This window comes from Hyaena hyaena, unplaced genomic scaffold (assembly GCF_003009895.1).
Source record: "Hyaena hyaena isolate Hyena2069 unplaced genomic scaffold, ASM300989v1 scaffold_413, whole genome shotgun sequence".
Lineage (NCBI taxonomy): Eukaryota > Metazoa > Chordata > Mammalia > Carnivora > Hyaenidae > Hyaena > Hyaena hyaena.
The window spans coordinates 910485-923285 of record NW_024081047.1 but is presented as its reverse complement, the minus strand read 5'-3'; the positions used below and the strand labels follow the sequence as shown (position 1 = coordinate 923285).

The window sequence follows — 12801 nt, the reverse complement described above, 5'->3', positions numbered from 1 at the left end:
AGAAGACAGGGATAGAGTAATGATTAAGGATACCTATGACATAGGTAGGTAGGTAGGTAGACAGACACACTCATTCATGCATATATATGAAGGAAGGAAAGGAGGGAGGGAGGGGAAGAAGGACAGTAGTTTTAGTTTTTGGCTTATTTCAGAGCAACTTCTTTGAAATGGTTATTTTAAGATGTCTTGATTCAAAGTTAAAAAATAGAGAAGCAAACTCAATGAGTTATATAGTGCTAGTTGTCACTGTCTAATAAGTTTATCAAGAAGGTACTTTTTTTTCTGGCTCTGAAAGGTTTTTTGTTTTGTTTTGTTTTGTTCTGATACTGAACACCGTAGTGTCCCCTATATCCAGTAGTCATGGTACAGAAATATGTAGGCCTTCCATAATATAATTTTTTTTCCAAGTCTCAAATCCTTCCTTACTCCTCCAATTCCCTAGATGTGAACCTGCCTTTGTATTTCAGTTAAGTGAGTAAACTAAGGTTTTCGAACAGAGGTCGTTTTTATTCCTCCATTCACCTTTCTAAGGTATACATTTTTTTTTTCCCCAGCAGTAAGCCTCTGTATTTTTTTGCTTTGTTTTGTTTTCATATCTCTGGTTGTTTCTTCTGTCTCTTTTGTAGGTTTGTCCTCTTCTACCTGGACACTAAATGCTGGATTTCTTCTAAGCCCAGCCCTAGGCCCTATTTCTACACTTTATATTTTCTCCTAGACATTCTCTTCTAAGCCTGAAGTTTAAATAGCTGTCAGCATACCATGATGTCCAAATTTAGATCTCCAGCTCAGACTTCTTCTTTGACCCATTTCCATGTGCTTTAAAGGCATGACAGTTGTTAGTCTTTATATCTCAACTGATTTCATGCTCTTTCCCCAGGACCTTGTTCTCTTCCAGTAGTCCCTTTCTTAAATAGTACCATCCACAATACGCTTGTTACCCTAAGTCAGAAACCTAGACATCTTTCTTGTCGGGTCCTCCTTTCTCTCTTTCCTCCTGCTAGAAGACTCTTCCACCACTAACTACTCTGGGCAAAGGTACGTGTCTTGGACCAGCCATCTAGCTGGACTCTACGTATTCTTTCTTATATGCTTTGTGTTTCCATTCTTTCTCTTCCCTTTCTTTCTTGAACTTATTCTAATCACGTTTTTGCCCTACCCAAGAAACTGCTCTTGTCAAGGATGTGAGTGACTTCTGATTGCTAAAGCCAGTGGTCAATTCTCACTCCTCATCTTCCTTAACCAATGGACATAATCTAATCCACTTAATTCCTTCTTTAAAATACTGTCTTCACTTGGCTCCTAGGGCACCACGCTTCATTTTTGTCCCGTCTCACTGACTGCTTTTCTAAGTCCTGGGCTGGTTACTCGTCACATCCTGACCTCTACTTGTTGGAGTGCCAGTATGCAGTCTTGGACACTTTTTAAAGTCTGCTTGTCCCCATAATGATCCAGGCTAATGGCTTTAAGTATTTTTTGTTTCTGATTACTTTCAATTTATAAACCTCCACAGTCATGTATACAGCTGTCTACTTCACATCTCCAGTTAGATAGCTTACAAGCATTTTGGATATAACATATTCAACACTAGGCTTCTGGTGATCCCTCTAATAAACCCGCTCTTCTGGTGTTTTCCCCCATTCCAGTTAACTGACTTAGGGTACAGTTAACTTTATTCCTCTATCTGCTTAGGCCAAAAATCTTGGACTTATCCTTGCCTTCTCTCTTTCACATCCCACATCCCCTTCGGCAGCAAATACCATTGGCACCACTTTGAAAATAAAATCAGGATTTAACCACTTCTAAAAACTGTCCCTAATATCAAGTCGGTCCAAACCGTAGCCATTCTCACCTGGATTATTACAGTAGCCTCCCAACTTGTATCCTGCTCCTGTCTTTGCTCCCTTTAGTCTATTCTCAGAACAGCAGAGTGATTTACTTAAATGTCCACCAGAGTATGCTACTCCTTCTTTTCAGATTCCTGCAGTGTCTTAGATTAGATTAAAAGCCACATGCCTTAGAAGAGCCCACAAAGCACCATTGAACTGACTGCCATTATCACCTCTGGCCTTATATTATACTAGCTGCCTCACCCTAATCCAGCCACTGTGGCCTGCTGTTGTTCCTCAGACTTGCCAGGCATAGTGAAACCTCAGGACCTTTACGCTGGTTATTTCCTCTGAGTATAGTTCTTTACTTTAGTACCTATGTGGATCACTTCCTCCTTATATTCAGGTCTTGATTCTCTGGTGAGCCTGTTTAAAACAATCTTCTCCCTTACCATAAACTTACTTCCAGTTACCCCCATTTTTTTGTTTGCATTGTTTGTGACTATGTGGCCAGTTCCTAGAACTGTGCCTGGTACACGGTATGTGTTAAGAAATATTTGTTGAACATAAGGAGGAAAACATTAAGGACCTTTATATTATGCTATATACAAAGTAGGAAATGAGAACCCACTGAAAAATTTTAGATTACAGAAGTATTCTAATCAGATATTCATTTTACAGAGTACTAAGGTCATTAAACAAAAACAAAAACCCTTATGGGTTATGGAACCCCTGTGGAAATTGGCCAAAGCAAGGAGAGAATGGAGATAAGAAGACTGATGAGTTATTGCTAGTAACAGTGAGCATGAGTGAACTGACAAGCTATGGTACCAGCAATAGAACAGATGTAGTGATGGCAGAAATATATGGAAAAAAGATTATTCCAGATTTTTTTATCTGAGTGAGTAGGTGAGTGATCATCAGAACAGGGAAAGCAGGGGAGAAGGGGAGTGAGTCACTTTAGAACTAACTAGTGAAATCCAGCTGCAGGTGGAGAATACAGTGACTTTTGAGAACAAGATCTGAGCTGGAGACAGATTTTCAAATTATTAGCATATAATTGATAAAATGGGACATCTAGCATAGTAGTTATCCAGTAAGTTTTTTTTTTTGTTTTGTTTTGTTTTTACAAATAGTTTATTGTCAAATTAGTTTCCACATAACACTCAGTGCTCATCCCCACAAGTGCCCTCCTCCATGCCCATCCCTCCTCCCCCCCCACATCCATCGGTCTTCAGTTTTTGTCAGCATTCAAGAGTCTCTCATGGTTTGTCTCTCTCCCTTTCCCCCACCATTTCTGCCCTTCTTCTCCCCCTTGTTCCTCCATCAAGTTCCTCCTAATCGTCCTATACGTGCAAACATATGATATTTGTCCTTCTCTGCCATTATCCAGTAAGTTTTAATGCTCCCTTCTTTTCCTCCTTAGTGTTTTATCTGCCTTTTTTTGTAGTTCACTTGCTACATAATTCTCCAGAGAAATGAGGGGTTTTTATATGTGTTGGCCCATTTTTAAAGAAAAGATCTCTTCCTTATAATTCTCCTTTATTTTCACTTAATTTCATAACTTTTCCTCTTTGATATCTTCTCTTTTATCCTTTCCCCAAGACTTTCTGGTTCTCCCCTTGTTTTATATCCGTTTTCTTCCATACTCTTCATCTCTCCTTGTCCCATGCCATGTTACTTTGAACTATTTTTTGTTACTTATGTTTTAAAAGATCCTTTTCTTCTGTTAATACTCTCTCTTTCTATAGTTAACATTTTTCTAGCCTTTTTTGCTGGATATTTTCCTGAATGCTCCATAACTATTATTTCACGTAATTCTCACAATTACTATGAAGTAGGCACTCTTAGTGTCCATTTTCCTTTTATGGATGAGGAAACCAGGTCCCAGATCTCACATGTTGAAGCAAAATTCTTCCTCATTGGAAGCTCACTTAGATAAAATGCTTTGGTTGAATTCTCTTATTTACTTCAGATCTTTATATTTGGTACAGAAGAGCTTGGAGCATTTGCTATAAATAGGTGAATATATAAATAAACTGAAATTAATATAGACCATGAGTTTCTTAATTTAAATATATAGGTTTGTGTATTCAACATTAAAAAAGCAAACATTCTGGGGCAACTGGGTGGCTCAGTCAGTTAAGTGTCCAACTCTTGATTTCGGCTGAGGTCATGATCTCACAGTTTGTGGGATCAAGCTCCATGTCAGGCTCTGTGCTGACAGCGTGAATCCTGTTTGGGTTTCTCTCCCTCCTTCTCTCTCTGCCCCTCCACCATGCTCTGTCGCTCTCTCTCTCAAAATTAATCAATAAAACTCAAGAATAGAAGCAGGCATTCTGATTCTTGCATTCTGTAGTATCCAGCACTATGTGTGTTATTGGAAACACACAAAACTATAAACATATTATTCAACAGGTTTGCATGATTGAATGACTGACTAGACATGATATGTTTTTCTCCTTTTCCCAGCTGTTCGAGTTGGGTCCTGATGGAGGAGATCATGAAACTGACGGAGACCTTCTTGCAGAGACAGACGTGCTGGCTTATGACTGTGCTGCCAGGTAATGATTTCCTCATCACTCAGCATCATCCTTAACATACTTAATATGAAAAATTCATTGTAAGTGAAGAAACATAAAAAGGATATTTTAAATAATCCATGATGGGATGTTTGAGAAATTATATTGTATATTAGAGAAGTGTTGGATTTAACAGGACTGCATTAAAACTAACAGTATTTTCCATATTTGTATTTTATAAATTATTTCTCCATTGAAGATAAGATGAAACTATACATATATTTTACACATCTTTGCTTTCATACATCCCTTAGAGAACAGCTTATGTGCTAGCTTTCCAGTGATGTGATACAATTATTTACTACCTGGAGCATTATGTATATAGTATCAAATAGAGAAGTCCAGAAGTCCCATCACCTGTCTTCCCTGACACCATGCCCATAGTGTGTGCTTGGTTGTAAGATACTTAGGGTGGTGGCCAGCTGTTACTGAAACCTCTTAGAAGGTTGCTTAAATCCAGATGTTTATTTATAAAACTTCATTAAGTAAGAAGAGACTTAGATTTTATCAGTCCTCTCTGTGTAATCCCAATAAATATCTCTAACACTGTGTTATGACAAGTGATTTGAATCAGGAAAGAGAAAAAAAAATTGAACAATAAAAAGTTATTATTGAGGGGTGCCTGGGTGGGCTCAGTTGGTTAAGCATCCGACTTTGGCTCGGGTTATGATCTCACCGTTCATGGGTTCGAGCCCCCATCAGGCTCTGTGCTGACAGCCAGCTCAGAGCCTGGAACCTGCTTCAGATTCTGTCCCTCTCTCCCTGACCCTCCCCTGCTCAGGCTGTCATCTTTCTCAGAAATAAATAAAACATTAAAAAATTTTTTTAAATATTGAAAAATAATAATAGTACACTACTTCCCTGTGATAGCTATGTTAAAACTTGTGTGTTATATATGAACTTTTTGCTAGTGAAAATGTGTTTTCTGAAAATGGTAGTAAGGCATTGAGTCTGCTTTTAACCCACAAATACTTAGAGAATAAAAGAGCAAACCTAAAGAAAATTCTGACTATTTTTTCACTTTAGGCATTTACCAATATCAGGAGATACTTTTCAGTCATTTTTTATGTGATGAAAAATGAAGATCAGGAAAATTTTAGGAAAGTTAATTGATTAATTTTTAACAAAGCCTTAAGATGCCATTGTCAGCATTTATTTTTGAGCATATAATTATGAGTAAAAAATATATTGCTTCACATATAGAGAATCATGTAGAATGTTTTCATTTGCCTACCAACAAAGCCCAGGTTCCTAAGACTAGCATTAAAGGACTTCCATAATCATTCAAGGCATCTTTTTTAACTTACTACCTACTAAGTGTTTTTAATATGTCTTACTGCTTTAACCTAACTAGACCCCCTGTCATTTTCAAGTCTTGTTTTGTACCTTCATACCTCTGCAGTGTGTGAATTCATCCCCTTCCTCAAATATCCTTGATTCTTTTCTCTAGCCCAACTTCCCAGTGACAACCAATATACTCCGTTACCTAAAACTTTAGTGTATCTTTATCAGATGTCCTTATTTATAAACATGCTTTCTCCTTTTATTTTAGTAAAATTTTTTGTTTAGTTACTATGTGAAATGCACAGTTCCAAACACTTTATTTGAATTTTCTCAGTCCTCAGACAATCCTGTCATCTGGACATCATCTTCATCCCTATTTTCAGATGAAGAAACTGAGTCACAGAGAAGGTGTAATAACTTGCCCAAGGTTACACAACTAGTAATTCATGAAGCTGGGCCTTGAACTCAGACCATCTGACTCCAGAACCATTTTCTTAATGTGCTGCCTCTCAAAAAACTTTACTTAAATAAATGAACTTTAAACTAAAATTCAGTTTCATTTTCCATTTATACTGGCATGGTTTTTTGTTTTTGTTTTTTTAACAACAATTAAAAACCTTTGTGTTATTTTAACATGAAAGTTTATAACATTTAATCAAGTTGTAGAATTCAAGGTGAAGGATGTCATCACCAAAACACTAATGACTATTATTTGTGTGTTCTTGTCAAGACTTTTACATTTTTTTCAGTTTTTTTTTTTTTTTAGTTTGTGTGTTTGTTTATTTAAATGATCTCTATACCCCACATGGGGCTCAAACTCACAACCCTGAGGTCAAGAGTCTCATGCTTTTTGTAACTGAGCCAGCCAGACACCTTTTTCTAAATCTCTTCCTTTAATTTTTTCTTTTTTTAAAATTTTTTATTGTTATTATTTTCATTTAAATCCAAGTTAGTTAACATATAGTGTAATAATGATTTCAGAAGTAGAATTTAGCATTACATATAAAACTTTTAAGTGTTCATCTCAACAAGTGTCCTCCTTAATGCCTATTGCCCATTTAAATAGCCCATTCTCCCTCCCACCTCCCCTCTAGGAACCCTCAGTTTGTTCTCTGTATTTTAAGAGTCTCTTATGGTTTGTCTCCCTCTCTGTTTTTATCTTATTTTTGCTTCTCTTCCCCTGTGTTCATCTGTTTTATTTCTTAAATTTTTCTCGTAGCATACTTTATGTAGTCTAGTTCTATCCATGTTGTTGCAAATGGCAAGATTTCATTCTTTTTGATCACTGAGTTAATATTCCAGTGTGTGTGTATACATAATGTATATATATGTGTGTGTTTATACATACATACATATACATGCATGTATATATATGTATATACACATACATACCACATCTTCTTTATCTGTTCATCAGTTGATGGACATTTGGGCTCTTTCCGTACTTTGACTATTTTCGATAGTGCTACTATAAACATTGGAGTGAATGTTCACACCTTTTTTTTAGACTTTTATTTTTAAGTTTATTTATTTTATTTATTCTTTAAGGTTTATTTACTTTTGAGATACAGAGAGACAGAGAGCGCGTGCATGCGGGGGAGGGCAGAGAGAGACAGACACAGAATTGGAAGCAGGCTCCAGGCTTTGAACATCAGCACTGAGCCCGACGCAGAGCTTGAACCCACAATCTGTGAGATCATGACCTGAGCCGCAGTTGATGCTTAACCGGCTGAGCCACCCAGGTGTCCCTATTTATTTATTTTGAGAGAGAGAGGGAAGGGCAGAGCGAGAGCGAGCGAGCGAGAGAGAGAGAGAGAGAAAATGCGAGAATTCCAAGCAGGTTCCACATGTCAGTGTAGAACCTGATGCAGGGCTCAAACTTAGAAACTGTGAGATCTTGACCTTAGCTGAAATCAAGAGTTGGATGCTTAGCTAACTGAGCCACCCTGGTGGCCCCAGACATTTTTAAATAGAAGGTTTTAATGATGTTTGTTAAGAATATTACACAATGTATTTCATGTTTTGTTTATAAAGGATTTAAAACAAATAAATGCGTGTAACAGGGCAAAGACCTGTCTTTGACTCACTAATTTTTCTCTCAGAGAAAAGTATGCAATGATGTTTGATGAACCAGTTCTCTTACAAGCTGGATGGTGGTATGTAGCGTGGGCTCGAGTGTCTGGACCCAGCAGTGACTGTGGGTCTCATGGACAAGCTTCTATTACCACAGATGATGGGTAAGCAGAATGTTTTAAGTATTACTTAAGCAACTCTCATTTTTATTAGTGGAATATTGTTTTAGAAGCTCAGGTCTTTCAGTAAGGTAAAAATGTTAGTAAGACTAGAATATAATATGACTGCCAGACATTGAAGTTTATGTGACCTCATGCCAGATTTAAGGTCTACACAGACAGGGAGACGATAGGACTGCTCTTCTTTGCTCTTGTCATTTGTCATTTGTATGTATTTCTGGATGTTATATTGTTTAAGAACTTATTGCCAATTAGAAATTATTAAAAAAATGACAAGGAAAATGAGGAATATGGAAACCATAAAAAAAGAATAAATGCTTGCTATAAAATTTGGCAGTTCTTATGAAAGTAGTTTCTAAATTGCAGAGCTTTAGCAATATGAGATGGCACAGTTTTAATAAAATGTAGGGGGAAATTTACTGTTTAAATTTCATATATAGAGCGTTTTTTAGTTAATAAAACACTTTCATATCTATATTCTCATTTGATGCCCTTGACAATTTTGTGAAGCCATTATTAGCCCTGTTTCCTCTCAGGGGACTAGAGAGACAAAAAGTGAAGTAATTTGCCTCACATATATTGTGGCTGTGTGGCAGAACCAAATCTGGACCTGGAATCTCTGGACTCTTAACTCCATCCTTTATTCTCAGTAATCTCATTTTGTATGTTTGAAAGGACCATTACTTGGGAGAGAAATTCAGTTTACTCCTTACTCTTCTTCAGCATGAGAAGAAGTTATATAATAGCATATTTCAAATAGTTTTATTCTATTCATAACAGAGCTGACCAGAAACAGAACAGACTAATAATGTATGAGGTGCATTCTTTGTTCCTGAATGTTCAAGTAGAATGCCATAGAAAAATCAAGTCTGCTGTACTATATCCCTTTCAACTTACTGTAAGATTGTGTGCTAACACCAGGAGACTGCCTTGGTCCTGGACCGCATGATTTCATATGCAGTTCATTGAACTTTGGGGTACTGCAGCACTTTGAAGCTAAAGCATGTCATGTATGTGGCTGAACAGATTTTAAACTGTTCATAAGTTGAAATATTTTGTTAATAGCTTATTATTCTGGTTAAAGTTGAGCTGGGGGGACCAGTCACTTACCCAGGACTTCCTGATGAAGTTCAGTTCCTTCATTTTATTCTTTAAACCACTCAGAGCTTAAACCAAAATAAAAGCCATTCCTTTTTACTTGTAGGATTTTTCTTAAAGAATGGATCTCTGTGCATTAACATATATTTGAAAATGTAATTATCAGATTTCTTATTTTCTTTCATGAATCTTGAATTGTGTTGTTTTTGGTGTCATTGTTATTTTTTCTCTTCTTAGGGTTGTTTTCCAATTTAAGAGTTCAAAGAAATCAAATAATGGCACAGATGTCAATGCTGGTCAGATACCTCAATTATTATACAGGTATTTAGCATATTTACAGTTAATTAATATGGTGTTTTCCTCTGTTATAATGAGCTAGGATACTATAAAATATGTGAAATAGGGGCGCCTGGGTGGCTTAGTCGGTTAAGCGTCCGACTTTCGCTTAGGTCATGATCTCGCGGTTCGTGGGTTCAATCCCCGCGTCGGGTTCTGTGCTGACTGCCAGCTCAGAGCCTGGAGCCTGTTTCAGTCTGTGACTCCCTCTCTCTCTGACCCTCCCCTGTTCACGCTGTCTCTCTCTCTCTCTCTCCTAGAGATAAATAAAACATTTAAAAAAAAATTTAAAAAAAAAAAATATGTGAAATAATGAGAGAAATTATTTGAGCCACTTGGCAAATTATAACATACCAGTAGAAATATAGCTACTTTTTTTTTTAAATGTATATTTATTTTTGAGAGAGAGAGAGACAGACAGACCATGAGTGAGGGGTAGAGAGAGAGAGAGAAACACAGAATCCAAAGTAGGTTCCAGGCTCAGAGCTGTCAGCACAGTGGCCAGTGCGGGGCTCGAACCCAGGAACGGCGAGATCATGACCTGAGCTGAAGTCAGGCACTCAACCAACTGAGCCACCCAGGTGCCCCAAAATATAGCTACTTGTAACAAAAACACTTAATTTAATATTTTGTATATTTTTAAACATTTTCTACTTTGAGCTTAATTTGAAACTTTATTTACCTCATGACTGAAGACTAGCTGTATTATGCCATTAACAGTATTTTAACTACCTATTTCAGAATATTATAAAGTAATAAAAATTTGTCTTAGTGAAATGATATTGAGTGTTAGGGATTTCAGATGCAGGCCTGATTGATTTCCTGCAGTTTTGTGTTTCCTGTTTGTCTTGTGATGGAATGAATTAGAAAATCCCTTAATGCTAAATTAATTATTGAAATATCAAATAATAACTTGTCTGTGTGATAATATTTATTATATTTGTAACATTATTTAAGAATGTAGATTATTCAATAATTTTTAGAATAAAGAATTCAAATAGATAACCCTCACTAAAAAATATCATTCTTTGAGTAGTAGAAAAATCTAAAGAAATACCTCTAGAACAGTGACTGTCTCTCATGTCTTCCTTCCTTAGTAATCACTTTTAGGACTCTAGATGGTTTAAACCTCACTTTTCCCAAGAAGAGATTTTTGTTTGTTTTTATGCTATTTATTATAGTTAGTATTTGTAATATGTAGCATTATGAACATAGCAAGTTGCTTGGACTACTTCTGGGTACACTGAACAACATTTTAATTATAAGCACTTAATATTTAATAGTAGCATATTTTGCTATTTCATAAATTTATATTTTGAAAAGTGTCATTGGACCTTCTAACATAAATTTATGTGTATCTGCTACCCTCAGACTTCCAACCAGTGATGGCAGTGCCTCAAAAGGCAAACAGCAAACCAGTGAACCTGTACATATTTTAAAGAGATCTTTTGCAAGAACTGTCTCAGTCGTAAGCCATTTTTATTTAAATTTCCATTTTTTTTGTCCAGTGCTCCGTTTTCATCTTGATATTTAGCCACCCTTCTGAGAGTTTATCTCAACATAGTTTTATGAACTCAGATTTGTTTTTAGATTATCACTGGCATCCTAGGCAAAGAATAAGTACTTTAAGTAATGGGAAAATAGGGATGCTGGCTGATTTTAACATGAACTGAAATAACTGGTGGGTTTTCTAGGAAATGCTGTATGAATACATATGCTGAAGGAGAAAGTGAAGGAAAAGTTAAGACTAATATTGAGTAAAAAGCGCTAATCTAATGCTTAAGGAGCTAAATAGAAGAGTTGTATATTTAAGGGCTTTGTTGAACTACTTGACCATCTGCATTCTACATACAAAGATATGCCATATTACTGGGGTTACTAGTGTACAATGGGAATGATGTAATTGAGAAATCATGGTATGTCTGCCCAGGAAATCTGAGTTAAGTTCTTGTTCTTTAATTTATTAATTGGGCATTCTTATGCAAGTTGTCTAAATAAACTGTGTGATAGCATCATTATGAATTTCTTATGGGATAAGAGATACAAAAATGCTTTTTTAATTGTAAGACACTATATGAATATGATTTATTAATGTAGTTGGTAGTCTTTCATGTTGGTAAAATACATAGGGAGATTACTTTTTTTTCCTCTTTGTGTTAGTTTTTTAAAATCACAAGATCAATACACATCCCTGATTGGGAATAGCTTGGAGTAGGGATTTATCCTACTATATTAAAAGTACCCTAAAGTTCTTTCCCCATCACTCTGTTATTACATGTAACTACTGTTTACATTTTGAGTATATCCTTCCAGACCAGTTTTTTTTTTTTTTTTTTTTTTATTTTATTTCGAGGATAGAGAGAGACAGCGTGAGCAGGGGAGGGTCAGAGAGAGAGGGAGACACAGACTCTGAAACAGGCTCCAGGCTCTGAGCTGGCAGTCAGCACAGAGCCCGACGCGGGGCTCGAACCCACGAACCGCGAGATTGTGACCTAAGCGAAAGTCGGACGCTTAACCGACTAAGCCACCCAGGCGCCCCCAGACCAGTTTTATATGTATACAAACTTACTAGTGTTTCATATAGTGCACTGTACAAACTTGTTTCCTTATAATGATAAAATTTTGCATCTTTTTAAAATTTTCATAGGATACACTAAGTACTGCAGGACAACTAGAAATGGAAGGGATGCTCACTATTCTAAACACATATTCTAGAATTTAAACAATCTAGTAAGAATTTTTTAGTATTTTCTAGTTAATTTTTATCTTTTATTAACTTGTTTATCAAGGATTGGCTGTAGTTTGATAAAATTTAATAGGTAAGCATGAAATAAATTGATACTGTGACTAATATTAAATAAAATATTATTAAAATTATTAACATGTTATAAATATTTTTGGCTTATTTATATAATACTACAGCAACAATGTAGAGTTCAATTTTGCTTTCAAGTAAACATATTTATAAATAATTTTAATTTTTTTCCTGATGTGATAAACTAGATAGGTTAATAGCAGAGAAATGTAAAAATGTATTTTCAGGGGCACCTGGGTGACTCAGTTGGTTAAGCATCTGACTTTGGCACAGGTTGTGATCTCACACTTTGTGAATTCGATCAAACCCTGTGTCGGCCTCTTTGCTGACAGCTCAGAGCCTGGAGTCTGCTTTGGATTCTGTCACCCCTCTCTCTGACCCTCCCCCACTCACACTCTGTCTCTCTCTCTTTCTCAAAAATAAATAAATGTTAAAAAAAATTTTTAAATATATTTTTAAATAGGCAAATATTGAAGAATGCTGTTTTTATAAATGCCTAACTACTATACCTCTTTTGTCAAGCTTCATAGATGCTCCTAATGGTAATTTGATAAATGAACTAGTAGAATGTCTGGTATCAAAATACAGTAAAAAAGTTCAAATAAAGT

The 12801-nt window shown here is 36.0% G+C and overlaps 1 protein-coding gene across 1 annotated transcript in view; it reads left to right on the top strand.

The window, feature by feature from the left end:
- MYCBP2 (MYC binding protein 2) overlaps nucleotides 1-12801 on the top strand; it is a 280386-nt gene that overhangs the window by 129161 nt on the left and 138424 nt on the right. The window contains exons 27-30 of the mRNA XM_039252458.1: nucleotides 4299-4390; nucleotides 7795-7929; nucleotides 9280-9363; nucleotides 10750-10846. Of these exons, the coding sequence (XP_039108389.1) occupies nucleotides 4299-4390; nucleotides 7795-7929; nucleotides 9280-9363; nucleotides 10750-10846 (408 nt within the window). The remainder of the gene's footprint in view (nucleotides 1-4298; nucleotides 4391-7794; nucleotides 7930-9279; nucleotides 9364-10749; nucleotides 10847-12801) is intronic.